At 45.0% G+C, this 25,075-nt stretch overlaps 1 protein-coding gene across 3 annotated transcripts in view; it reads right to left on the reverse strand.

Annotated features, from left to right (window-relative positions):
- Window positions 1–9,536, reverse strand: part of SYN2 (synapsin II) — a 216,305-nt gene extending 206,769 nt beyond the window's left edge. For all 3 annotated transcript variants that reach the window (XR_009597470.1, XM_060402683.1, XM_015102478.4), the window contains exon 1: window positions 8,987–9,536. Coding sequence is in view for 2 of the 3 variants with exons in the window: in XM_060402683.1 (XP_060258666.1) it covers window positions 8,987–9,372 (386 nt within the window). In the remaining variant the exon portion in view is untranslated. The remainder of the gene's footprint in view (window positions 1–8,986) is intronic.
- Between the last annotated feature and the right edge of the window lie 15,539 nt (window positions 9,537–25,075).

The raw sequence follows: 25,075 nt of genomic DNA on the forward strand, positions 1-25,075 counted from the left end.
TTGTTCATCATCATGAAGATAAAATGAGACAATGGGGATGAAGATGGTGTGCAAACTATGCAACACAGCGCACCCAGCAGGGATCAAGAAATAAACGCAGTTGGCCAACACTTCAACATATGTATTCAAATGTTCTTCCATCTGTCAGGGAGAGAGAAATTCAACCACAAGTCCCCACTATTGAGGAGGAAACATACACAGTGGGCATTACAGGACCAACCCCTTTTGGGGGTGTATACGACATGGTAGCAATGCTGTAAGAAAGGGGTACTGAAGGGTGAGTACTTGAAGATGAGCTTTTCATCCAAGGACATGTGAGCCATACACTGACCCATGCCTCCTCTTTCAAAAGTTTGCAAGCATTACCACATAGAACAAATCATAGAGCCACAGCCTTTGAAAGAAAAACGCATAAAAACGATAACATGGAACTAACGTAGTGCTGTAAAAGATCTTAGAGAATGTCTGTGCCCGTGCTCTCATTTGACAGGGTTTAGAGAATCAAAGTAATGCTCAAAATTCTCCAAGCCAGGCTTCAGCAATACGTGAACCATGAACTTCCAGATGTTCAAGCTGGTTTTAGAAAAGGCAGAGGAACCAGAGTTCCAATTGCCAACATCCACTGGATCATGGAAAAAGCAAGAGTTCCAGAAAAACATCTATTTATGCTTTATTGACTATGCCAAAGCCTTTGACTGTGTGGATCACAATAAACTGTGGAAAATTCTGAAAGAGATGGGAATACCAGACCACCTGACCTGCCTCTTGAAAAACCTATATGCAGGTCAGGAGGCAACACTTAGAACTGGACATGGAACAACAGACTGGTTCCAAATAGGAAAAGGAGTACATCAAGGCTGTATGTTGTCACCCTGCTTATTTAACTTCTATGCAGAGTACATCATGAGAAACGCTGGGCTGGAAGAAGCACAAGCTGGAATCAAGATTGCCGGGAGAAATAACAATAACCTCAGATATGCAGATGACACCACTCTTATGGCAGAAAGCGAAGAGGAACTAAAAAGCCTCTTGATGAAAGTGAAAGAGGAGAGTGAAAAAGTTGGCTTAAAGCTCAACATTCAGAAAACGAAGATCGTGGCATCTGGTCCCATCACTTCATGGGAAATAGATGGGGAAACAGTGGAAACAGTGTCAGACTTTATTTTGGGGGGCTCCAAAATCACTGCAGATGGTGACTGCAGCCATGAAATTAAAAGACGCTTACTCCTTGGAAGAAAAGTTATAACCAACCTAGATAGCATATTGAAAAGCAGAGACATTACTTTCTCAACAGGGGTCCATCTCTTCAAGGCTATGGTTTTTCCAGTGGTCATGCATGGATGTGAGAGTTGGACTGTGAAGAAAGCTGAGTGCCAAAGAATTGATGCTTTTGAACTGTGGTGTTGGAGAAGACTCTTGAGAGTCCCTTGGACTGCAAGGAGATCCAGCCAGTCCATTCTGAAGGAGATCAGCCCTGGGATTTCTTTGGAGGGAATGATGCTGAAGCTGAAACTCCAGTACTTTGGCCACCTGATGCGAAGAGTTGACTCACTGGAAAAGATTCTGATGCTGGGAGGGATTGGGGGCAGGAGGAGAAGGGGACAACCAAGGATGAGATGGCTGGATGGCATCACTGACTCAATGGACGTGAGTTCAAGACAGGGAGGCCTGGCATGCTGCGATTCATGGGGTCGCAAAGAGTTGGACATGACTGAGCAACTGAACTGAACTGAGAGAATCAAACTCCAAAGACTCAAAGTGGTTTAGCTAAGAATACACAGTGGCACATGTTTTAAAACAAGTTTTTATTTATGTCTTTACTGGCTGTGCTGGGTCTTCATTGGTGCTTGGGCTGTTCTCTAGTTGCACTGAGTGGGGGGCTACTCTCCAGTGGCGGTGCACAGGATCCTCACTGTGGTGGCTTCTCTCGCTGCTGAGCGCAGGCCCTAGGACTCCAGTAGTCATGGTTTCCGGGTTCTAGAGCAGAGTCTCAGTGCTGCTTAGTCACTCAGTCGTGTCTGACTCTTTGCAGCTCCAAGGACTGTAGCCTGCCAGGCTCCTCTGTCCATGGGATTTCCCAGGCAAAAGTACTGGAGCTGGGTGCCATTTCCTTCTCCATCAGGCTCAATAGCGGCACATTTTTAACAAGTAGTGGTACAAACACCTCTAACCACAACATTATTCTTCTGTGTTCCTACAGCATCTTATGCATACTAATTACCATGCTATACTAAAATCCTATTTAGATGTCTGTCCTCTCCCCTTCTGGACTGGAAGATCTCAGTGGACAAGGCCTATGCCCAACTTAATCTTATATTCCCAGCACCTGGCTTGTGTTTAGACGCTCAAGTGAACTGAACATATCCCAGTTAACTCTTTTATAAATCTGAGGGGAAGGTATGAGATTCTGGGAAACTTGCTATTTTGGCCTCCATTCTGAATTTGGGTACAGAAAGACAGTAAACAGTCTTAGGCAGACAGGGACACAGGTAAAAATGCATCCCTGGGAGCAAGGTCATCCTAATACTACAGTCCTACTAACTTTATTATACTATTGGAGTTTGATGAGTAGGCTCTAAGAGTCTCCTTCAATCATTCTACAATGACCTTTGCTGAAACAACAATAACTCAAATAAGATAGTGAAATTATTGGTGGAGATACAGTGCAATATTATGCTCAAGTGGTTCTTTTTGAAGCATTCACAACTTCACAATAGCTCCTTAAAAGAAGCAGACACAACAGAATTTTCACAGAGCAAAGGGGTTAAATTTAAGGAATCTACCGATAATTAAAGAGTCAGAAGATGAGAATTCTGGTCTCCATTCTCTCACTAACTTCTTATTTGACCTTGGGCAAACCATTCCATTTCTTTGGGCTTATAAGGAAGACTTAGAAGTTCTAGATCCTAGTTCTCAGTAAACTTGAACAAGCCACTTTGCCTCTTCAGATCCACATTTCCCTCATTTATAAAATAATCTGGATGATACACCAGCTCTAACAACCTAGGATTTTAAGCTATAGGCTACTGTTGCTATGAACAACAAAACCCTATGGAATCAGTATGTTTGTATTAGAAACAGGACATATTGATATAACATTTGGCTGAGAGAAGCCTCAGACCTCACTTGAGCCTCCCACCCCAAGTTTTAATTCATATATTTCTCTCGAACTACACAAAAGCACTGGTCCAGGCTACTGTACTTTGAATTCCCCTATTCTTAATGAAATGCCCAAAGACCGACCAGAGAAGAATGGAAACACACACTTCCCAGATCACACACCAAGTTGGTCTCATGGTGGTCTCCCTCTTTTCTACCAGTGCACTTTGCTTATGACACCCACCGTCTGGACTGAGCCAATTTGTCTCTTTTGATTTAAATTCTTTAAAGCTCAGTTCAAACCTCACTATTTCCATTCTAGTCCACATCCATCTCTCCCTCTTTCAAACATCCACAATACAATACATCGTTGTGGTAGAGATTAAATGATATTTGTAAAGAACGTGGCACCACACGACATACAGCAGTGGCTCAAAAAAGGATCGGAGTTGGTGCTTTACCACACCTTTAGCACTAATCACATAACCTTTAATTCAGTGCATCCTAAATTTAATGTGCTTGTGAATCACCTGGAGGGCTTATTCAAATGCAAATTATGATTCTGTGGGTGTCAAGTGGGACCTAATAATCTGTAGTTCAAAAAGCTCCTGCTTAAGAAGGGTCTGTGCCCATCAGTCTTTAGACAAGTTCATTGCCTAACCATTGTCTATTTGTGCCTTTTAATTAATATTGCTGTGTATTAAAGAATAAGCAAGTTCTAATGCCGAAAGTATATTAAAAGTAGAGGTACTGTGTGTGTGTGTGTGTGTGTGTGTGTATGTATATATAAGGCATGTGTGTGAGTGTGTGTCTTAGTCGCTTAGTCGTGTACAACTCTGCAACTCCAGAGACTGTAGCCTGTGAGGCTTCTGGAGTGGGTTGCCATTTCCTTCTCCAGGGCATCTTCCTGACCCAGGGATCAAGTCCATGTCTCTATGTCTCCTGCATTGCCAGGTGGGTTCTTTACCATCTGAGCCATCAGGGAAGCCTATATAATGTATAACATATATATTTTAGAAAATTTATGAATTTTTGCCTAGCTAAAACAATTTATGACATTTTGATTCCACTTATTTTACTTAGTGTGAATAGAATGCTAGATTTCTAATTTATATTCACATAAAACTTTGATATAGTTCTATGTATTTTGGCATTTAGTATTACTGATAAAAGTAAAGAAAATTTATTATCTTACTGATTGAAAAAAAATTCAAATGAGGCTTCAAACTTCCAATCCAATTCTGAGAATATAAAGAAATACTATGCTGTAAAAAAAATTTAAAAATCCAGGAAATTAAAAAGTGATACAGTATTATTAACTCAAGTACACATTTTGTTCAAATTTCACAAAATTTAATGCTGCTGCTGCTGCTGCTAAGTGGCTTCAGTCATGTCCGACTCTGTGCGACCCCATGGACGGCAGCCAACCAGGCTCCCCCATCCCTGGGATTCTCCAGGCAAGAACACTGAGTGGGTTGCCATTTCCTTCTCTAATGCGTGAAAGTGAAAAGTGAACGTGAAGTCACTAGTGTCTATTATTTGTTTTCATACCCTATTCAAGACTCCATATTGCATTCAATTGCTTTGAGCAGCTTCAGTTGCATGCAACAAATTCTGATAAATTCTCTCTTCATTTTTATTATATTGCAAATTGTTTCTAATTTTCCTTGTTATGGCTTCTTAGGTACACCCATCATTTAAAAGTAGACATTTAATTTCCAAATACATGGGATTTTGTTTAAAGTATCTTTAATACTAATTTCTCATTTTGATATTAATTTCTCATTTAACTGCTTTCTTCTCTGCAATTACCCTCTATTTTTTTCAGTCTTTTATTGAGACATTTGATGGCTAAGTTGTGCTTGAAAATATGTGGATTATTTTTAAATATCTTTTGATATTGATTTCTAACATAATTCCATAGTGATAAGAGAACAGACTCCATATGATTTTAATACGTTTAGACCATGAAACTTTTGCACCTTGTTTTGTGTCCGTGGATATGTTCCAGTGTCTCCCAGTTTACAGTCTATGGGAACTTACATAGAAATTGTAAGTTCCTACAAATTCTGTTGTTGTGTAAAAATTGTATACATCTAATTATGTTGAATTGGTTCATAGTGCTTTTCAGGTCTACTATATCCTTCTGTTTCTCTGTATATTCATTCTATTAATTTTTGAGTGTTTGATACTGAAACTTCAACTAAAATCTTACATTTATCTACTTAAAAAAATAATTGTAATACATAGTGGAACTATATGTAACCTGTATTTTCGAAGTCTCCTTTTAAATGCGTTATCATACTTTCATAATTTAAAAAATTGAAAACAACAACAAAGACAAAAGTAGAGGTAGTAAAGGTAGTAAGTTCAGTTCAGTTCAGTCGCTCAGTCGTGTCCAGCTCTTTGTGACCCCGTGAATTGCAGCACGGCAGGCCTCCCTGTCATCGAGTCCATTGGAGTCTACCCAAACCCATGTCCATCGAGGTAGTAAAATGATCCCTTAATAAAAGAAAAGAAAAGAAAAGAAAAGAAAAGCTCCTATTGATGCCAACTCTGTTGATCCAAGGACCATAGTTCTAATAGGAGGGGAAGTTTCTGGAAACTTTTAAAAATGTATTTATCTTGTCTATTCGCCCAGACAGATAGATCTTAGTAGAGAGGTACTATGTCTCATTTTTCTTAGCATATATACCCTATACAGAGGTGTTCAATAAACATCTGTGGATTTACCAATCTACAGTCTCTAGATACTCTAGATAATCCCTAGAACCATCCTGATTTTCAAATTCAAACACTGAGACATTTGATGTTGAAAAAGCACCTAGCCACTGGAATTAGGCTCACAGGAACAGAGGCAGGGAAGAATCTGAGAGAAAACTTACCTCATAACCAGTGAGAATATAATACACAGAAAAAATAATATATACATTTGGATGCTTGTTCCTTGTTTAAGCTCAAAGGTCATTAAAATGCAATCTTAACTGGACTTCAAATTCAGGTACAAACTATGAAAGAAGACACACATTTTCAGGCATGTGTGTGTGTGTGCATGTATATACACACACAATATACATATATATTATTATATATTAATACAGCTATTATTATATAATAGTAATTTTAAAATAAATGATTATTATATATAATTATAGTAATAATTAACTAAGAAGGTATATAATGAGCTTGATATCACTTTTTAGTAGAACAGAAACATTTTTCAATGATTCTTTAATGTGCAATTAATCTCAAGGCCTCAGGCACCCAATGAAAACACATTTCAAGCATTAAAAAAAAAGAGAGAAACACCCTCCAATTTTCCCATCAACCTGGTTAGTGATAAGATCCCCAAATTCCATTGCCCACAATTATGCTACAGAAATTCAGAAGAATCGGCTGTGTAACAAGGCTGACTATTTTAAGCCCCCCTTTAGATTTCCAATTATTGAAACACTTGTTAAAACTCCATAATTCAAATGGGACCAAAATTCTTAAATTTTACTGGGAGGCTATACTTTGACTTCCTATTCAAGCACCAAGAAAATAATACCAGGCATGTATGACACCTGCTCACAGAATACTATGTAGGTAGCTTAAACTGTGAGACAAATTTACTAAAATCAACCTTTAGCGCAAAAAACACCTTTTAAAGTCACTGAGCTTGTCATAAACAAGCATCTGCTTCTTAACTCATAGAAACTTTTCAATGAAACCGCTCAGCAATATTTAACTGAGAAGTTTTTAACAAACATAGACACCTTAAAAGAAGACAGACTCTGCAAGTCTGAGAACTGCTGTTAAGCACAGAAACACAGAAGCACAGAACTGTTGTCAAGCACTAGACTCAAACTGGGTTTATGAGTTTTAATAAATCAACATTATTACTTCAGAGAAAACAGTTAGGAGTCAGGCCATAGGAAAATGGCCTCTATTACTTTCATCAGAAGTCTAGTCTCCAGGGTAAGGTAAATTTTGTGGTCATGCCAGGCAGGTAGTCTTCCTAGAGAATAACACTACCCAAGGAGAGTTTCAAATCTCAAGCCACTGAAGCAGTTATAAACACATACCCATACAAATGAGTATCTTCCTACTTGTACCTAACTGGTAATTAGACCCAAAACAAATGCCTTCAACAGGGTAGGAGAGCAGAAGCGTGTATTGAAGGATCAGATTCTTGCATAAAAAATGAAGCACTGATTTCTTTCTCGTTTCTCCCCTCCTTTTCCTGGCCTTTCTTCAGGACTCATCCTTTGCGAAGTTTTCTCCAATAACTCTCACTAATCATTACATCTACTGAATGCCTGAAACACTAGTCTCAACTAATTATTCTAGATTCCTTTTTGTTAACTGTTTTATGTTTTCGTTTTGTTTCTCAAATTAGAGTCTAGTTCCCTGTAAGGTGGGTACACTGTCTAGCCCCTAGAGGGAGCTAATTATTAATATTACTAATAATAAAATAATAATAAGAGGTAATATAACGGAGTGGCAATAATGGAGTCAAATAGGCCTAAGCTCAAATTCTAGTCCTACCATTTGAATGTGAACACATTACTTACTTTCTCTAAGCCTCAGTTTGGTGGTAAAAATTTGACAAGAGATCTATTTGCCTCTTGGGAGGAAAGACTTAGGTCTAGTCTCCAACCCCAACTCTAGTGAGGAAAGGAAAAACCACCAACAAACAAGCCCCCCTTCCCCCCCCCCCAAAAAAAAACAAAAACAAAACGAAACCCTTTCCAAGGTCCAGAAGAAAAAGCAACCCCTTTCCCTCACCTTTTCATTTCTTCAAGCCCTTCACCAGTCAATTCCACTATCACCTCCCACCCCAACCATGCGCCCCTGGGTCAATTTCCTCCTCCATAAATTGGAACTTCTTTTAATGAATTTGTCTTAAACAGACCTCATTCATGCTTTTATCAACTAGAGGTCACATAGTCCCCCAACCTTCACCATTCCAGGTTGGAATATCCCTTTTAAAAAATAGAAAAGAATAAAACAAGAAGAAAAAAATTTTTAAGTTCCCCATCTACTGCATTAAGGCAGATCTCTTTTTATTTGTGATCCTTTAATGATCCACAATATTTTACCTCGGTCATCATCCTTTCGACTGGAAAAAGCCACCGTCACTTCCACCCCAAAACTCATACCCCCTTTCAAAAAAGATTTTATTAAGCCACATATCCCGACCCAAACAAACACACACACACACACACACACACACACACACACACACTCTCACACACCTGGGGCTGCACAAAATACAAGAATCGTACTATTCTAAAACGACTTCCCCATGCTGTATAGGTCGGTGTACACCTGGGCTCCCACATCTGTGGTCAACCTTAATGTCAATACTGACATCAGCCTTCAACCGACCAGGTGAAAAATTACCTTTGCCCTCTCCACCTCACCACCCCGCCCCTCAAAATACCTATTTTAATTCCTTACTCGCCCCCCACCGTCCGGCTTCATAAAGCAGAACCCATTTTATTGGCCTTAAATGTCCCTCCGGGGCTTTGGGACCTTTTTCACCTCAGCTTTTGACGTATACAGGCAGAAAAGTCTGTCCCCTCCGCGACCCCTCAGAAAGAAGAGGAAAAGAAAAACCACTACATCTTACGACTCTTCTCTATTGGATAAAGTAGCTCCAGCATATTACGAGGGATTTGAGACAACTGAGGGGCTCACCTCAGACTTCACCTTTCGAGGCCGATCAGTGCCTCCCCCGCCCCCTCCGCGCGCGCGCTCGCAGGACCTGTCCTCACTGCGGGACCCCCGACCCTGGTTTGCGTCGCTGTGACACCTCCCTGGGCCCCGGAGCAGCTTCCGCGCGGCCCGCGCGCCCCCAGCCCGGAGCCCCGGGCGGCAGCGGCGGCGGCCGGGCACCTACCAGTCGGTGTGCGGCTCGTCGACGACCAGCAGCACCTTGGCCTTCCTGGCGGCCGCGGGCGCGGGCGCGGGCGCGTCCACCAGGCCCGCCGAGGCTGCGGTCTGCTTCACCGCCTGGGACAGCGAGCTGAAGAAGCTGCTGCCCACCGACGGCGCCGGGGTCGGCTGCGGCGCGGGCTGCGGCGCGGGCGCCTGGGCGGGCGGCGGCCTCCGCTCGGGGCCGGGTGAGGCGGCCGGGGGCGCCGACGAGGCCGAGGCCGCGCCCGGGCCGGGGGGCGGCGGCGGCGGCTGCTGGGGCTCCGGCCGCTGCAGGTCGGTCATGTAGCCATTGGGCAGGTTGGCGATGAAGCTGCTGTCCGACAGCCGGCGCCGCAGGAAGTTCATCATCTGGCTGAGAGGCTTGGGGGCGCGCGGGGCGGCGGGGCCGGGCGGCGCAGAGGGCGAGACGCAGGCGGCGGCGAGGGGCTGAGGCGGCTGAGGCGGCTGAGGCGGCTGAGGTTGCCCAAGCTCAGTCCGCGGCGCGCGAGCCCAGCAGACAGCCGCGGAGGACTGGGCCGGGCGGGCGGGGCGGCGCGAGGCTCAGCGCCAGGGAGCGGGCGGGGCCGGGGGCGGGGCCACGGATCGCCACGCCCCTCTCCGCAGAGCCGGCACCGCCCCCGACTCGCAGCCAGTGCCGCGGGCCGGGAGCCTCGGGTCTGCGGGGTCTGGGGACTCGAGGTCCGCGGAGTGCCAGGGCTCCTGCGACCTGGGCGCGGCTCTGTGGGGAGGGCGTGGAAGCCAGTCCTGCTCCCCAAGAAGTGGGTAAGGGGAGCCGAGAGCCACTACCCCTTTTTTGACTGGGGGAGAAAAGAACCGTGTCCCACCCGAGATGGAGGCGAGGGAAACTGTCCCCATTGGGAGCAAAGAGAAATGTCAGCTTCCCCACCCTGAGGTGAGAGAGGAGCCATTCCTCTCTCGCGCGCGGACACGCATATGCACACACACACACACACACACACACACACACACAGGCGAGAATGAGGAAAAAAAGAACTACCTCCTTTCCCAAAGCAGGGAAAAAGTGCCATCTCCCCAACCCCCAGATGAAGGAGAAAGGAATAATCGCCCCCAGTAACACACACACACACACACACACACACACCCTATGGTGAGAATCCCTTGCTCAATGCTGGGAGAGAAAGTCACCCCCCAACACACACCCTAAGGTGACAAGACCTTGTGAGGAAGCCAAGGGTCATCTCCACTTTGAGGAGTAAGGGGGTGGGGGACAGGCCTTCTGTCTTAGAAGGGTGTGTGAGATGCACTTTCAGCACCTGCTCCTTAGAGATGCCTCACCCCCGAGCACGTATCCTCTCTTCCTTTTCTTCCATAAGAGAGAGGAAAGGTAAGAGGCTGGAGATGCCCCTCCCCCAGGAGGAGCCCCCCAAAGTGAGACATCTAAGACTCCCCCACCCCTTCTCTCTCCTTGCTAACAGGTATTGGTACATCCTGTGTTGTACTAAGAAAGTTTCCTATTTAAGATAGATGTCTTTTTTCCAGTTCATTTATTGGCCAGATCTGCCTTGACCTCCATGAAGTTCTTCTGATAAGGGCCTTCCCATGGACGTTCCCTAAATCTTGTATGCCCCCCGCCCCCAGACCTTTGTTTTCACCTCTCAGGAGATATACTTAATCTCCACATTGAATTGGAGCAGGCAGATACACTTTACATTCAGACCACTCTGAGTGATGTGTGACCTTTGGCAAAACCAGACCTCCCAGCCTATTTTCCTCAGCTAGTAAAAGGGGATCACACTTTACAAAAGCGTTACACAGAGCCAGTGAGATCATGTATGTAAAGCACCTGGCACACAGTAAGTATTCTAGGAGTGGTGGCCGGATTCTTATTCTTATTGGAACTCAGTGCTCAGTAAGTTAAGTATATGCTGGACTGAATGGAATCACTGAGCAGCTTGGTGCTAATGTTGGCAGGCAGCCCTTGCTTCCTACATCCCAGCTGGCACTCAGCTTGGGAGCTGGAGATGCACAGTCTAGCCCTGAGCCAGAGACCCAGTGATACCCGAGAGGTCTTCAGTCAACTGTAGTAATACAGCGGTCCTCCCATCTCCTCCCTGGCTTTCCTGATAGCTCAGCTGGTAAAGAATCCTCCTGCAATGTGGAAGACCTGGGTTTGATTCCTGGGTTGGGAAGATCTGCTGGAGAAGGGATAGGCTACCCACTCCAGTATTCTGGCCTGGAGAATTCCATGGACAGTATAGTCCATGGGGTCGCAAAGGGTAGCAAAGAGTCAGACACGACTGAGCGACTTTCACCCATCTCCCTAATGACGTGATTAGAAAGTGGCCCCTGTTTGTGAGTTCATCGTCCATGTGCGCTAGAGGAAAGAGTCAGGAGGATCAATCGCCACAATAAGCTGTGAGAAACACTGTAATACAAGGGATTCATTCTGCCTGTGAGGCTTGGGGATGGCTTCTCAGAGGAGGTGGCATTTGTGATGGGTCTCGAGGCAGCTGTAAGAGTTTACCAGCAGAGAAGTGGAGAAAGCTTGCAGACAGGGAAGTCCTGGAGGAATGCGCCTTGATGACTCCTCCAGGAAGCCTTTCCTCAGTCCCCACATTGGGCTGTGCTTCATTGCCTGTGCTTGGATTCATCAGAGTCCCTGAAGAAATGATAACAAAATATTCTGGTGACTAGAATATAAGCATCTCAAGGATAGGGTTGGGTCGTGGTCATCTTTGGACTCCAGCATCAAGCACACTGCCTGATACATAGCAAGGACTCTGCTGTTTAACAATCCAACTGTACCCAACTTAGTTCTTGAGTCTGTTGAAGAATTAAACTGCTGCTAAGTCGCTTCAGTCGTGGCCGACTCTGTGCGACCCCATAGATGGCAGCCCACCACCAGGCTCCACCATCCCTGGGATTCTCCAGGCAAGAACACTGGAGTGGGTTGCCATTTCCTTCTCCATGGAGAATAAAACTAGTAAGTCACTAATATGTTAGGTAAATAAACTTTGATTAAGATATTGTCCTTCCTAGAAGTACTGTTTTAGAAAGTGAGGGGAAACTTTTCAAAGGCATGAGTCTCTCATGATGGGATTTCAGACACTGCATCACTTTTTTTGGGTGTGTGTGGATGAGTGGATTATATTTCTTTTCATATTTCACTAAGTAATTCCCCCTAATCATTAAGCTTGTCAGTCAGTTCAGTTCAGTGCAGTCACTCAGTCATGTCCAACTTTCTGCGACCCCATGAATTGCTTGTAGTGCATATATACTATTAAAAAATCAACCAGTTAACAAACATGTTTTGAGAACCTGATACACACAGAGCATGATGCTAGGCACTGGAGGGTAGAGGAGAGGCAAGGATGAAGAAAATACAAGTTGAGCCCATAAGGAGCCAACTTTGAAACAGGTGAACACATAACTAACAACAGCAGAGAAGTCTGTGTGACCTTTCAATATCTGTTCAAAGGACTGATGCTGAAGCTCCAAAACTGGCCACCTGATGCAAAGAGCCAACTCACTGGAAAAGACCCTGATGCTGGGAAAGACTGAGGGCGAAGCAGAAGGCGATAACAGAGGATAGAATGGTTGGATGGCATCACCACCACCTCAATGGATGTGTTTGAACAAACTCCAAGAGATGGGGAAGGACAGGAAAGCCTGGTGTGCTACAGTCCACAGGGTTGCAAACAGCTGGACATGACCTAGCAACTGAACAACAACAACAACTGTGTGTAACCAGAAAGTGGAGCAGGCAGTGCTCAAAGGAGCCAGAGATCTCTGGGGTAGGAGAGATTTCATAGGGGAGGGTAGAATTCAGATAACCAGGACAGACTGGAGGAGACAACCAAGACAGAGGAGATGGCAAGAGCAAAGTCAGGGATGATGCCTTGGGTAAGTCATAAGAATGTATAGATCTATTCCTTGGTGGCAAAGACCTTCCCTGTATTAACATTACACTCCTTAAGCCTGAGAATAGCACCTGGCATGTGGAATGCACTCAAATGTCTGTAGAGGTGCTCTGAGGGGCTGTAGTTATGTGTATATTTATTTTGTTAGTGTCTATCCAGCTATTTTTTTTTATTTTAAAATCTCTTTATTTATTATTTGGCTATGCCATGTCTGTGGCACTTGGGATCTTCTGTCTTCTTTGTGGCATGCAGAATCTTTAGCTGTGGCATGTAGACTCATAGGTGAGGCATGTGGGGTCTAGTTCCCTGAGCAGGGATCGAACCCAGGCCCCCTGCATTGGGAGCACAGAGTCTTAGCCACTGGACCACCAGGGAAGTCCCTATCCAGCTACTTCTTTAGATGGCAAATCCCAGTGAGGAATTCTGTCTCCTAGTTCTCTTAGAATGATCTGCAAAGCCTCATGTAATATCCAACACACAGAAAGCTTCCCAGTCTTGAGTGCTAGATCAAAATGTTCCCAGAGAATTGCTTACCTAGAGAGTTCTTCACCGATACAATGGAGGCCCACAAGACCAGTAAAAATATGTATTAAACATTCCACTCATTCACAATTATCTTCTGGTTGGTTTTAAAAAGATATTACTCTTGCAGAAGAACAGACTGCTTTCTTATGATTGGGCATGGGAGGTTATTAATCAGTTGAATAAGGTCAGAAGATTTTCATTTGTTGGCACAACTGTAAATCGCATTTGCTTAAACCAACATCTTCTGTGTTCCTCTGAGTCCTTGCCAAGAAGTGTCTTTGCAGCGTGCAAAGATGCTGCATTATAAATGGGCTGGGGTTTTTCATGAGCTGTAATTCAAAGTTTTCCCTTATCCTTACCTGTGGATCTAGGATCCAGATGCAAGGAGAACACAGTGCTCTTCACCTGTCTGACTCTTCACAACCCCATGGATTGGAGCCCACCAGGCTCCTCTGTCCACGGGATTCTCCAGGTAAGCATACTGGAGTGGGTTGCCATTTCCTTCTCCAGGGGATCTGCCCAACTCAGGAATTGAACCCAGGTCTCCAGTATTGGCAGAAAGACTCTTGACCATCTGAGCTACCAGTGCCTTTCCTCTGGAACTGAAGGAGGAGCAGGATTAGGAAATGCTGTAAAGTAGAAAATTCTAGTGCACTTAGGCCCTTTTCTACCTATCTTCCTCTGAAACCAACCAGCACCTTTCCTCGTCTGCAGGGGGAAGGCATTTCTCCCAGAGTAATTGGTGAGGAAGGCAGGAGGTGGGGGGTGTTTCCCCCATCTTTCTTAATCATTCAGGGATTGACTAAACCAACTGTCAGAATCTTGGATGTCTCTTCCAAGCCTGGAAGCCTGGGACTCTTTGAGGTCCTTCCCTGTGTAATCTTTATCTTCCCACTGAATTGTAAACACAAGCAAACATCTGGCGATGGCAGATGAAAAGAAGCCTGCTAAAATCAGGAACCAATTTAAATGCTTTACCGTCTCTTGAATTTCTCTCTTCCCCTTGAGCAACAGTGCAGTGCATAAGGCTCACAGGCAGCCAGGCTGGCTACAGGAGTGTTCTGCAGGCACAGCTCAAAAAACTGAGCTTAAAGGCAAACCTTTGGTGCCCTGTCTCGGTTCCTCCGAAACACAGAAGTTTGTTGGAACGTAGGTATTATCCTTGTCCCTCCCTCATGCCTCTTAGCATCTGGGACCCCATTCAGACCCAGCTGCCCTAAGGCAAGGTAGACTTTGGGTTCAGAAAGTATAATAGGTCCTTGTCCTGACTGTCACTCACTGGCTTTGCAATTTTCAACAAGCTGCTTAGCAACCTGGGCCTCTTTTGGAAACGGGAGGGAATAGGTCTTCCTTGGGCCTCTCATGAGATAACACGGGAAAACTTTGAAGGTGACAAAGCTTTACTGGAAGAGGCATCATGATTGCCTCCCATACTATCTTGTGACCTGTCATTTGGAGAACCTGATTGAACTGAGGGTTTGTCATCTGCATTCCAGTAGGCCTTCATGACCATCAGCCCTGTGGATGCCCTCCTCCTCCACCCCGGAGCAGAAGACAGCCATGTCCCCATCTTTGAATTCTCTGAAGGTGGCGCATCAGCTGGGTCACTCTGCTGTATTTAGGAATCTCACGAATATAAGTTCAACTCCTAAACCTGCCTCATGGTAGCTGTGTCCTGAAGAAGTCACTCTCAGCCTCAGTTTCCTGATCTGTAGAAGAATGGCAATAATTATCACAACGACCTTGAAGGACTATTTGGAGGCCTAAATAAGATCAAGTATGTGAGTGTATTTTATCAGCTGTAAAGCACTGTGCAAATGTTAGCTATTAATATTTCTGATGCCAGGGGAATCATAGAGTTTGCCACTAGCACAACTAAAATGCAAAATAAGACCTCCTCTCATATATACATATCATGACGTTACACAGCCAAGGGAATTCATAGAGGACACAAGGCGCACCTCTGCAGCTACTCCCGGGCTGAGTTATAGCTGCCAAAATAAAGGTAACAAGCACTTTAACTAATAACTTCTGCCTTTCTGGATGACCTTGAAGAAGGACCTTCACTTCTGTCTCCAGGCTTCTATTTCCTGGGCTGGAAAAGATGAAGGGGAGGGAGCTAAACTGGGTGATCCCCAAGGTCTGGTGCTGTGAGATTCTCTGGGCGGGGCCCCACAGGGGAAGTAAGCACCTCACCAGGCTGAGCCGGGGAATGCAGGGACAGGGGCTAAACACTGGCAGATGGCTTTAGGAAGAGAGAGAAGCTGGGGCGCCCAGAAGCAACACAGGTGGCATGAATTCTAATTCCAAGTCTGCCCCTGACTTAAGGGAGTCAGAGATGGTCCCCTCACTAAGTCTCCATCTCTCTGACAGTACTGGGGACATAATAATAACTGCAACTGATTAGATGCTGACCGGATACCAGAAACTGCCCATGTATCATCTCATTTAACCTCTCATAATAGTGTTAAATATCCCCCTTTTGCCAATGAAGCTATTAGACTTCAGAGAGGGTACTCTAACTAACGTGAGGTCTTAGAACTAAAAAGTTACAAAGCTGTAAGTCAGATCTGGTTGTGTGCAAGGCCCATGAGATTCTGCATTCATCAGCAGCTTGCCTATTAAACACATTTATTGGAAGCCATAGAAAAAATAATAGGCCTCTTGGACTCTCCTCAGCTTCCCTACCATCTCCTTTTGCCCAAATTCCTGCAGCCATAGGAGGCTCCGAATCCTGTATAAACATTCCTGCTCCAGGAACAAGCTGGCCTCAAGCAAGAAGAATCTAGCTGATGAGACACCCCTCCCCCCATACACCCCACTCCTACTCCCACCAAGCTTGGACCACAGCTCCCCACAGAGCAGCTCTGGCCTCTTGTGGGATGCGGGTGTATTGGCTGTTGCCATGGTGATAGAGGAACATTTCTGTTTCTGTCATGCAAGCAGGAGCGGCACAGAGTGGGTTTTCCCTGCCTGGGAAATTCAGAGAATTCATCAGAGGTTGTTTTGTAGCAGCATCTGCACACCACTTCACAGATAAGTAAAAGAGCATCCCTTCCACTTAGCATTTAACCCCATCCCAGGGACAGAGCTGAGCCTTCTGTACCAAGTCCACGCAGGAGGCAACCCCCTCTCTCTACCTCTGGTACAGTTCCTCTTCAAGGAGGTGCCTTCCAGGTGGTAGGACGAGATATTTACAAGAGGCCAGTAAAGGAGCTGTTTACAGACATAGTGGGCAGTTCTTGACTCCCCATCCTGCTCCATCACTCTCAGACCGTGGATCAATTAGATTGTTAGTGTCAGATCCAAGTGGTTTATCCTTTGCCTCAGCCATCTATTAGCCAGGCAGCCTCCTGCAATTTCTTTAATGACACTCAGTTTATTTATCTGTAAAGTGGGGTTAATCATTCTTTGCTGAGTTACTGAAGAAAATTAAGAGATCATGTATAAAACATGCCCAATACAGTGTCTGGCACATGGTAAGTACATGTTCATGATACCAATTATTTCTTTAAAAAAAAAGAGTGTAATGAAACTTATGTTCCGATTTGGAAACAGACCAATATTTGAATCCGTGGCTTACCACTTAATACCTATGTGATATTCTGCAGTCAATTTTTTTTTTGAGTCTCCCATTTCTTGAAGAGGTCAGGATGCAATTCATAGACTCTGTGAAGAGTTTATTTTGAAAGTATGGTTATAATATCTCTGCTGAGAACCTGAGGATTTGGGCCAGAAAAAAAAAAAAAGACATCCTCTTCTTTACTGGTGAGATGGCATGAGGCATTAATGCCTTACTCCTTAATGTAAATATCTGTACATTGAGAAGAACATTTCCCACCCCCACCTTGACACCACATTGTATGAGTTCCTGCATGGCTGTCCCCAGGGAAAGGTTCCTCAGTGCCAAGGCCAGCTCTGAGCAGATGGCCCCATTTCTTCTTCTCTTGAAAACAACCAGCTCCAGGGATTGGAGAAAAACAGAGTCATAGTCCAAGGTCAAACACTTGACTGTCATTTTCATGAATATGATTCAGCCTGAAAGCCCATCGGCATTCTCTCTCCATCCCCTCCCTTTCACCGTGAACATCTGCAGGATACTGCCAGGACTAGAGGCCCTCTCAAGGGCTGGAGACACCTGGCTGGCTTGCTTGTCTCCCATTCCTGATCAGGAGTCAGTCAGTATTTCTATTTCTTGGTTTTTATCTTCTCTCTACACTGCCACTGTCAAGAGAATGTCTTTTCTCATCTCCAAAATAGCATCTGGTCCATTTGAAGCAGGCTAGCAGCAGACTGTCTGCCAGCACCCTCATTTCTTGGAAGATGGAAGGCATTCCCTATCCAATTATCTAAAAGTCCCCTTGCCTGGTGATTCAGCCAAACACTTCATCAAGAGCCAGTCCTGGGTATCCCAAAGTCACCTTGAATGGATAGACTAATTCAAGGCTTCACACATTGCCTTGAATTCTTACAACTCTACAGGGTAAGAATCACAGAGTCATTTAAACAAATGAGAGAGAAGAAGCTCAGAGAGGGGAAGGGACTTCCCCAAGGTCACACAGCCCATCACAGAAGAGCTGAGATTCAGACTCTAATTCCCAGCTCTAGGAGGAAGTGTTGAACACTCACCTGCCAATTGCTTTTCCTGCAAGCCACAGTGAGTGCTTTGGAAAGTGCTCGAGTGTATCAGAGAGCGTGACAGCCAAGGGTTTCAGCGAATAAGCTCCTCTGTCATGTATAGTGTGCCCCCCAAGCCTGTGCTCAAGCTGTTCCCTCTGTTTGGGATATACTTCCCCAGGCCTGGTGGACAACCATAGGCTTTCCAGAAGACAGAGCTGTGCTGGAATCCTTTATGGTCTCAGGCAATTTATCTAATCTGTCTGAGGTTTTCTTCCTCTGTAAAGTAGGATTGTCTGCCTCACAGTTTTCTCATGAGGATTCAGCTAAAAGGGCCTAGTGAGGTACCCGGCAGTTAGCAAGAGCTAGTGATTATAACCAGCCCTTCCCAATGAGCTCAGACACCACTGTCTCTATGAAGCCTTCCCTGACTACACCTCCCTGCTCCCTGCCCTAACATTCATTCAATTATTTTCTTTCATCATTCAACGAATATTTGAAATACACAAAGAATTCTATCACAGTACTCAGCACACAAAACTGTAAGTATTGGGTCATCATGTTCTGTTTCCCTCATTCGACTGGGAGCTTTCTGAGGGCAAAGGTTTCAACTGAGTCATTTCTGAATCCGGAATGCCTAGTTCAGGGCCTAGGAGGAAGGGAAAGGGAAAAGAAAGGAAAAGGAAAGACAGAAGGAAAAGAAAATAAGGCACAGATCTGCTTAGGACCACGTGCTCGCCCGAAACGCCTGTCCCTGTGTCCACGCAGACAGGAAAGGCTCCTTGTCCCCCCAGCCTGTCTGAGAGCCCTTCCCGGTTCCTTCATCCTCCATCCACAGGAGCCAGCAACAGGATGAGAATATCAATGACCGCCTGAGCAGGAGGCCTCGGATGAGCGCGGCATTCGGGGAGTGGGGAAGGCAGCGGGAAGGAGCAGCTGCAGAAAGGAAAATTCCGTCTGTGCCTCCGCTGGGGACAGACAGCCGTCCCAGGCCTGGAAACGGCGCGTGGGGGCTGCAGGCGGCGCCCCGCCCACCTCCGCTACCTGCGCTGCAGCGGCGACCGCAGCCGGCGCCGCAGGTGGGGGAGGCGGCCAACATCTCTCCTGGAAGGCAGGAGGCTCGCTCACGTGGGGTGGAGTGTGCTGAGCCCCAGAGCTGGCGCTGAGAGCCCCGAGCTGGCGCTGGGAGCCCCGAGCCCCGGGCAAAAGCGTCAGAGAGAGGAGAGGAAGAGGAGGGCAGGGTCTTCTTCCTTGCTGCTCCCCAAGCAGTGTCCCGGGTGCTGGTGGTTTAGTCGCTCAGTTGTGTCTGACCCTTTGCGGCCCCCAGCACTATAGTCCACCAGGCTCCTCTGTCCACGGGATTCTCCAGGCTAGAATGCTGGAGTGGGTTGTCATTTCCTTCTCCAGGGGAATCTTCCTGACCCAGGGATTGAAGCTGCGTCTCCTGCATTGCAGGCAGACTATCCTGCATTGTAAACGGATTCCTTACCTCTGCGCCCCCAGGGAAGCCCGCAGGCAGTGCCCCTGCCCACCACCAAATCATCCCCTGAACTTCTAAAACATTTCATTTTAATCCCACATCCTTTCTCCACAAAGGGTCAAGCCACTAGGTACCCGGGCACCCATGTTTCTCCACACTGCCTGACAAGCTCATCTCCCTTGAGCGTCCTTGAACGGCTCTGTAGTCATACAGTATTTAACTTCTTTCTGGTCCCCAGACAAGTCATGCTTTATCATGCCTCTGTGCCTTTGCTGACACTATTCTTCCTTGCAGGAATGCACTCTGCCCATCCTTTGCTGTATGGGGTTAGTTACCCAGACGCACACCATGACACTAGGGTTTGAGCACAAATGACAACCCACGCCCATATTCCTGCCTGGAGAGTCCCAGGGACAGAGGACCCTGAAGGGCTACGGTCCATGGGATCACAGTCAGACACGACTGAAGCGACTTAGCATGTAAGCATGCAGATTGTTGAAGAGGCGATCCCAGGAAGGGATCCAGTGGGGACATGGACAAGTAGGACAGAAAGGGAAGGAAGCAGAGAAGATGTGTGTTAGGGAGCAAGTTACCCTTTGAGCAACTGGGGCCCAATCCACTGAGCAGTATTGTAGAACACGTTTTGGAGCTGTCCCACTAGGTGGATGAGAATTAGGGTATTTATCCCACTCCAGATTGCTTGAGCACTGTTCCTGGGAACATTAACTGCCACTGACACCCCTTTCCCACCCTTGACATCCTGCCCTGGGCAAGAGCCAGGCCCAGCCCCCACCAGTGCTAGCTCTCAGGTAAAGCCCAGAGGTCCTAGCACCCTCTGCCACCCTTGCGGAACTGGTTAACTACTCCTCACTTTTTAAGGCCTAGCTCAAAAGCCAGACTACCACTGTTGCTGTTTAGTCGCTCAGCCGAGTCTGACTCTTTTGGGACACCCTGGACTATAGTCCACCAGTCTCCTCTGTCCAGGGGATTTCCCAGGCAATAATGCTGGAGTGGGTTGCCATTTCCTTCTCTAGGGGATCCCAACCCAGGGATCGAACCCACATCTCCTGCTTGGCAGGTAGATTCTTTACCACTGAGCCTCGAGGGTATGTATGGATATGAGAGTTGGACTATAAAGAAAGTTGAGCACCGAAGAACTGATGCTTTTGAACTGTGGTGTTGGAGAAGACTCTTGAGAGTCCCTTGGACTGCAAGGAGATCTAACCAGTCCATCCTAAAGGACATCAATCCTGAATATTCATTGGAAGGACTGGTGCTGAAGCTGAAACTCCAATACTTTAGCCACCTGATGTAAAGAACCAACTCATTTAAAAAGACCCTGATGCTGGGAAAGATTGAAGGCGAGAGGAAAAGGGGATGACAGAGGATGAGATGGTTGGATGGCATCACCGACGCGACGGACTTGAGTTTGAGTAGGATCTGGGAGTTGGTGATGGACAGGGAAACCTGGCGTGCTGCAGTCCATGGGGTCACAGAGAGTCAGACATGACTGAGCGACTGAACTGAACTGAACTGAGCCACATGGGAAGCCCAAACCCAAGTAAACTCCACAACCCCCTCCTCTACATTCGTGTGGCATGTTGAACATAAGTCTATTGCATATTTGTCCTTATTCATTAGAGTGACTTTCTGCCTATCTTCCCTACTGGATGGTGGCACTTGTAGCTTTATTCATTTCTGTGTCCTCAACTCCCAGCGTCAGATGGCACATAGATAATAGATGTTCATTAAATACCAGTGATGGTCAAGAATACTAAAGAACATTGACGAATTCCAATACCAAACTGATTCAGTTTTCTTGGGAGGACACCTGACACCCTATTGCCTTTTGTGATTTGAGGAAAAAATAGCGTTGCATCTTTACAACATGTAATATTGAATACTGCCTCAGTTTCCTCCAGGTGATCAATTGTTAGGACACCAAAGATAAGTTTATCCAAACAGTTTCAGACTGAAGCAACATAAACTTTACTTTGCTATCTTCTCCTCTGTCCCAGAGGATGAAAAGGCATTGGATTCATACACATTTGTAATTGTTTATGACGTACATAACATCATCAACTTATTTAAGTACCCATGGCTCCCATCCTAAAGGCACTTAGCTGTATGGGTAGGGCATTCCCTTTGCCAGAACCCTCAGATTCCAAAGGGTCTGGGTCTTGACCATAGGCTGGTGGAAGGAACTGGACCTGAGTTGGCAACAACTCCAAGTTCCAACAACTGGAACCCAAGTCAGATGTGAAGTTTCCCAAGATAACTTGCAGCAATACTGCCAGAGTGGAGATTTACAACAACTGTAGCTAAAATGGCATCTAGTTAGGAAATATGATGGAAGGGGAAAAGATATTTATAATAGCAATAAAAATGTAGATTATCCATCCACTCAATATGCCAGCAAATTTGGAAAACTCAGCAGTGGCCACAGGACTGGGAAAGGTCAGTTTTCTTTCCAATCCCAAAAAAAGGCAATGCAAAAGAATGCTCAAACTACCGCACAATTGCACTCATCTCACACGCTAGTAAAGTAATGCTCAAAATTCTCCAAACCAGGCTTCAGCAGTAAATGAACTGTGAACTTCCACATGTTCAAGCTGGATTTAGAAAAGGCAGAGGAACCAGAGATCAAATTGCCAACATCCATTGGATCATTGATAAAACAAGAGAATTCCAGAAAAACATCTATTTCTGCTTTATTGACTATGCCAAACCTTTGACTGTGTGGATCACAAAAAACTGTGGAAAATTCTTAAAGAGAAGGGAATACCAGACCACCTGACCTGCCTCTTGGGAAATCTGTATGCAGGTCAGGAAGCAACAGTTAGAACTGGACATGGAACAACAGACTGGTTCCAAATAGGAAAAGGAGTACGTCAAGGCTGTATATTGTCACTCTGCTTATTTAACTTATATGCAGAGTACATCATGAGAAACGGTGGGCTGGAAGAAGCACAAGCTGGAATCAAGATTGCTGGGAGAAATATCAATAACCTCAGATATGCAGATGACATCACACTTACGGCAGAAAGTGAAGAAGAACTAAAGAGCCTCTTAATGAAAGTGAAAAAGGAGAGTGAAAAAATTGGCTTAAAACTCAGCATTCAGAAAACTAAGATCATGGCATCTGGTCCCATCACTCCATGGCAAATAGATGGGGAAACAGTGACAGATTTTTTGGGGGGGGGCCTCCAAAATCACTGCAGATGGTGACGGCAGCCATGAAATTAAAAGATGCTTGCTCCTTGGAAGGAAAGTTATGACCAACCTAGACAGCATATTAAAAAGCAGAGACATTAGTTTGTCAACAAAGGTCCATCAAGTAAAACCTATGGTTTTTCCAGTAGTCATGTATGGCTACAAGAGTTGGGCTATAAAGAAAGCTGACTGCCGAAGAATTGATGCTTTTGAATTGCGATGTTGAAGAAGATTCTTGAGAGTCCCTTGGACTTCAAGGAGATCCAACCAGTCCATCTTAAAGGAAACCAGTCCTGACTATTCATTGGAAGGACTGATGCTGAAGCTGAAACTCCAATACTTTGGCCACCTGATGCAAAGAACCAACTCATTTGAAAAGACCCTGATGCCGGGAAAGATTGAAGGCAGGAGGGAAAGGGGACGACAGAGAATGAGATGGTTGGATGGCATCACCAACTCAATGGACATGGGTTTGAGTAAACTCCTGGAGTTGGTGATAGACAGGGAGGCCTGGAATGCTGTATTCCATGGGGTCACAAAGAGTCAGACATGAGTGAGCGACTGAACAACTGAACTGATCCATCCATTAACTTAACAAGATGCATTGAAATTCTATTTGAAAAATTAACATTCCTGAGAGACATCAAAGAACACTTGAAAAAAGAAAGTTATATCTTTTAAAAAACATATTTATTCATTTATCTGACTGCATCAGGTCTTGGCTGTGGCTCGTGGCATCTTAGTTGTATCATGTGGGATCTTTCATTGTGATGCCTAGCCTCCATAGTTGTGGCACACGGGCTTAGTTGCTCTGTGGCCTGGGGGGAGGGTCTTAGTTTCTTGACCAGGAATTGAACCCATGTCCCCTGCACTGGAAATCAGACTCTCAACCACTGGACTGCCAGGAAAGTCCCAGAAAGTTACAACTTTTTCTTAAATAGGATGACTCAACTCATAAAGAAGTCATTTCTCCCTAAATTAATCTGTAAATTTAGTGCAATTCCAATAGAAAAAAAAAAAAAAAACAATAGTTTTTAGGGTCCTAGAGATGGGGAGAAGTAGAGAGATGAATTCTGAATTCACATGGAAAAGTAAACAATCAGAAATAGCCAGGAGAATTCTGAAAGGAAGAGTAGAAAGAAAGGGACTGGGTCTCCCAGCTACTAAAACATGATATTAAGCTGCAGTAATTTAAACAGTGTGGTACTTGCATCAGGAGACAAGCATATCCATAACATGAAGCTCAGAAGTAAATAGATTGAGAGATCTAGCACAGAATAAATGGGGCATTTCAAATCAGTAAGGAACAAAGGTTATTCAGCAAACATTGTTGGAATAACTGGCTTGTTATTATGAAAAACTTAAAAGTGAATCCATATCTCATTATAGCAAAAAGTTTTCAGATGGATCAAACCCAGAACAGTAATAGAAGAAAACGAAGGGAATTTTGTTTTATAATCTTGGGGTGAGGTATAGCTGTCTGAGAATGGCATATCCCAGTCATAAAATTTAAAAATTGACAGGTTTGACTGCCACAATGTTTCTCCATGGAAAAAACCTTCACATTTTCAAAAGGCAAAAGATAAACTGGGAAAATACTGGCAATTCATACCACAGGCATAGGACTAGTTCCCTTCATATATTAGAAGCTTCTATAATACATCTCAATAAGGAAAAAAACGATTCTATAGCGAAGGTGGTAATAGACGTGAAAGAAAGAAAATACAAATGACTTCTAAACGTAATCATAATAAGAGGCTGGGTAATGGGGAAACAACACTTGTATGCTCTTTTGTGTCTCTAAATTTTGTACCATTTGGCTGTATTACCCAGTTAAAAAAAAACAACAACAACAAAACTGAGCTCAAAAAAAAGGGGGACAAACAAAAACTAATTTAAAATAATACTCAATAAGACTCTGGGTATTAGTTAAAAAGACCACTGTGAGCATCAAAGCCTTATGTGGGAAAATGAGTAATAAAGTTGATAACTGAGAGAGTTTAAATTAAAAGCAAGGGTGGAGGGGGAGTATAGTAGGGTGCTCAATCTGGACTTGAACTTGGTATTCAAGGTCCAGATCTGTTTTGTGCTAGCTGTGTGACTTTGACTTCATCCTATGACCTTCAGGTTTCTCCTCTGTGAAATGGGAACGATCACAGATTTTCTGAGGTTCAAAGAGGAAGGGTACAACAAATGCTCAGTACAGTGTCTGGCACACGGCAGATGCGTGAAGGGCACTTTGCATGTGCTCAGAGGAGAGTGGATGTGACAGCGTAGTTAGTGGTCGCCCAGAACCAGGAGAAGTGCAGAGTGCTAGATCTCTGACCCCTGCAGC

Source organism: Ovis aries, chromosome 19, assembly GCF_016772045.2.
Source record: "Ovis aries strain OAR_USU_Benz2616 breed Rambouillet chromosome 19, ARS-UI_Ramb_v3.0, whole genome shotgun sequence".
Taxonomy (NCBI): domain Eukaryota; kingdom Metazoa; phylum Chordata; class Mammalia; order Artiodactyla; family Bovidae; genus Ovis; species Ovis aries.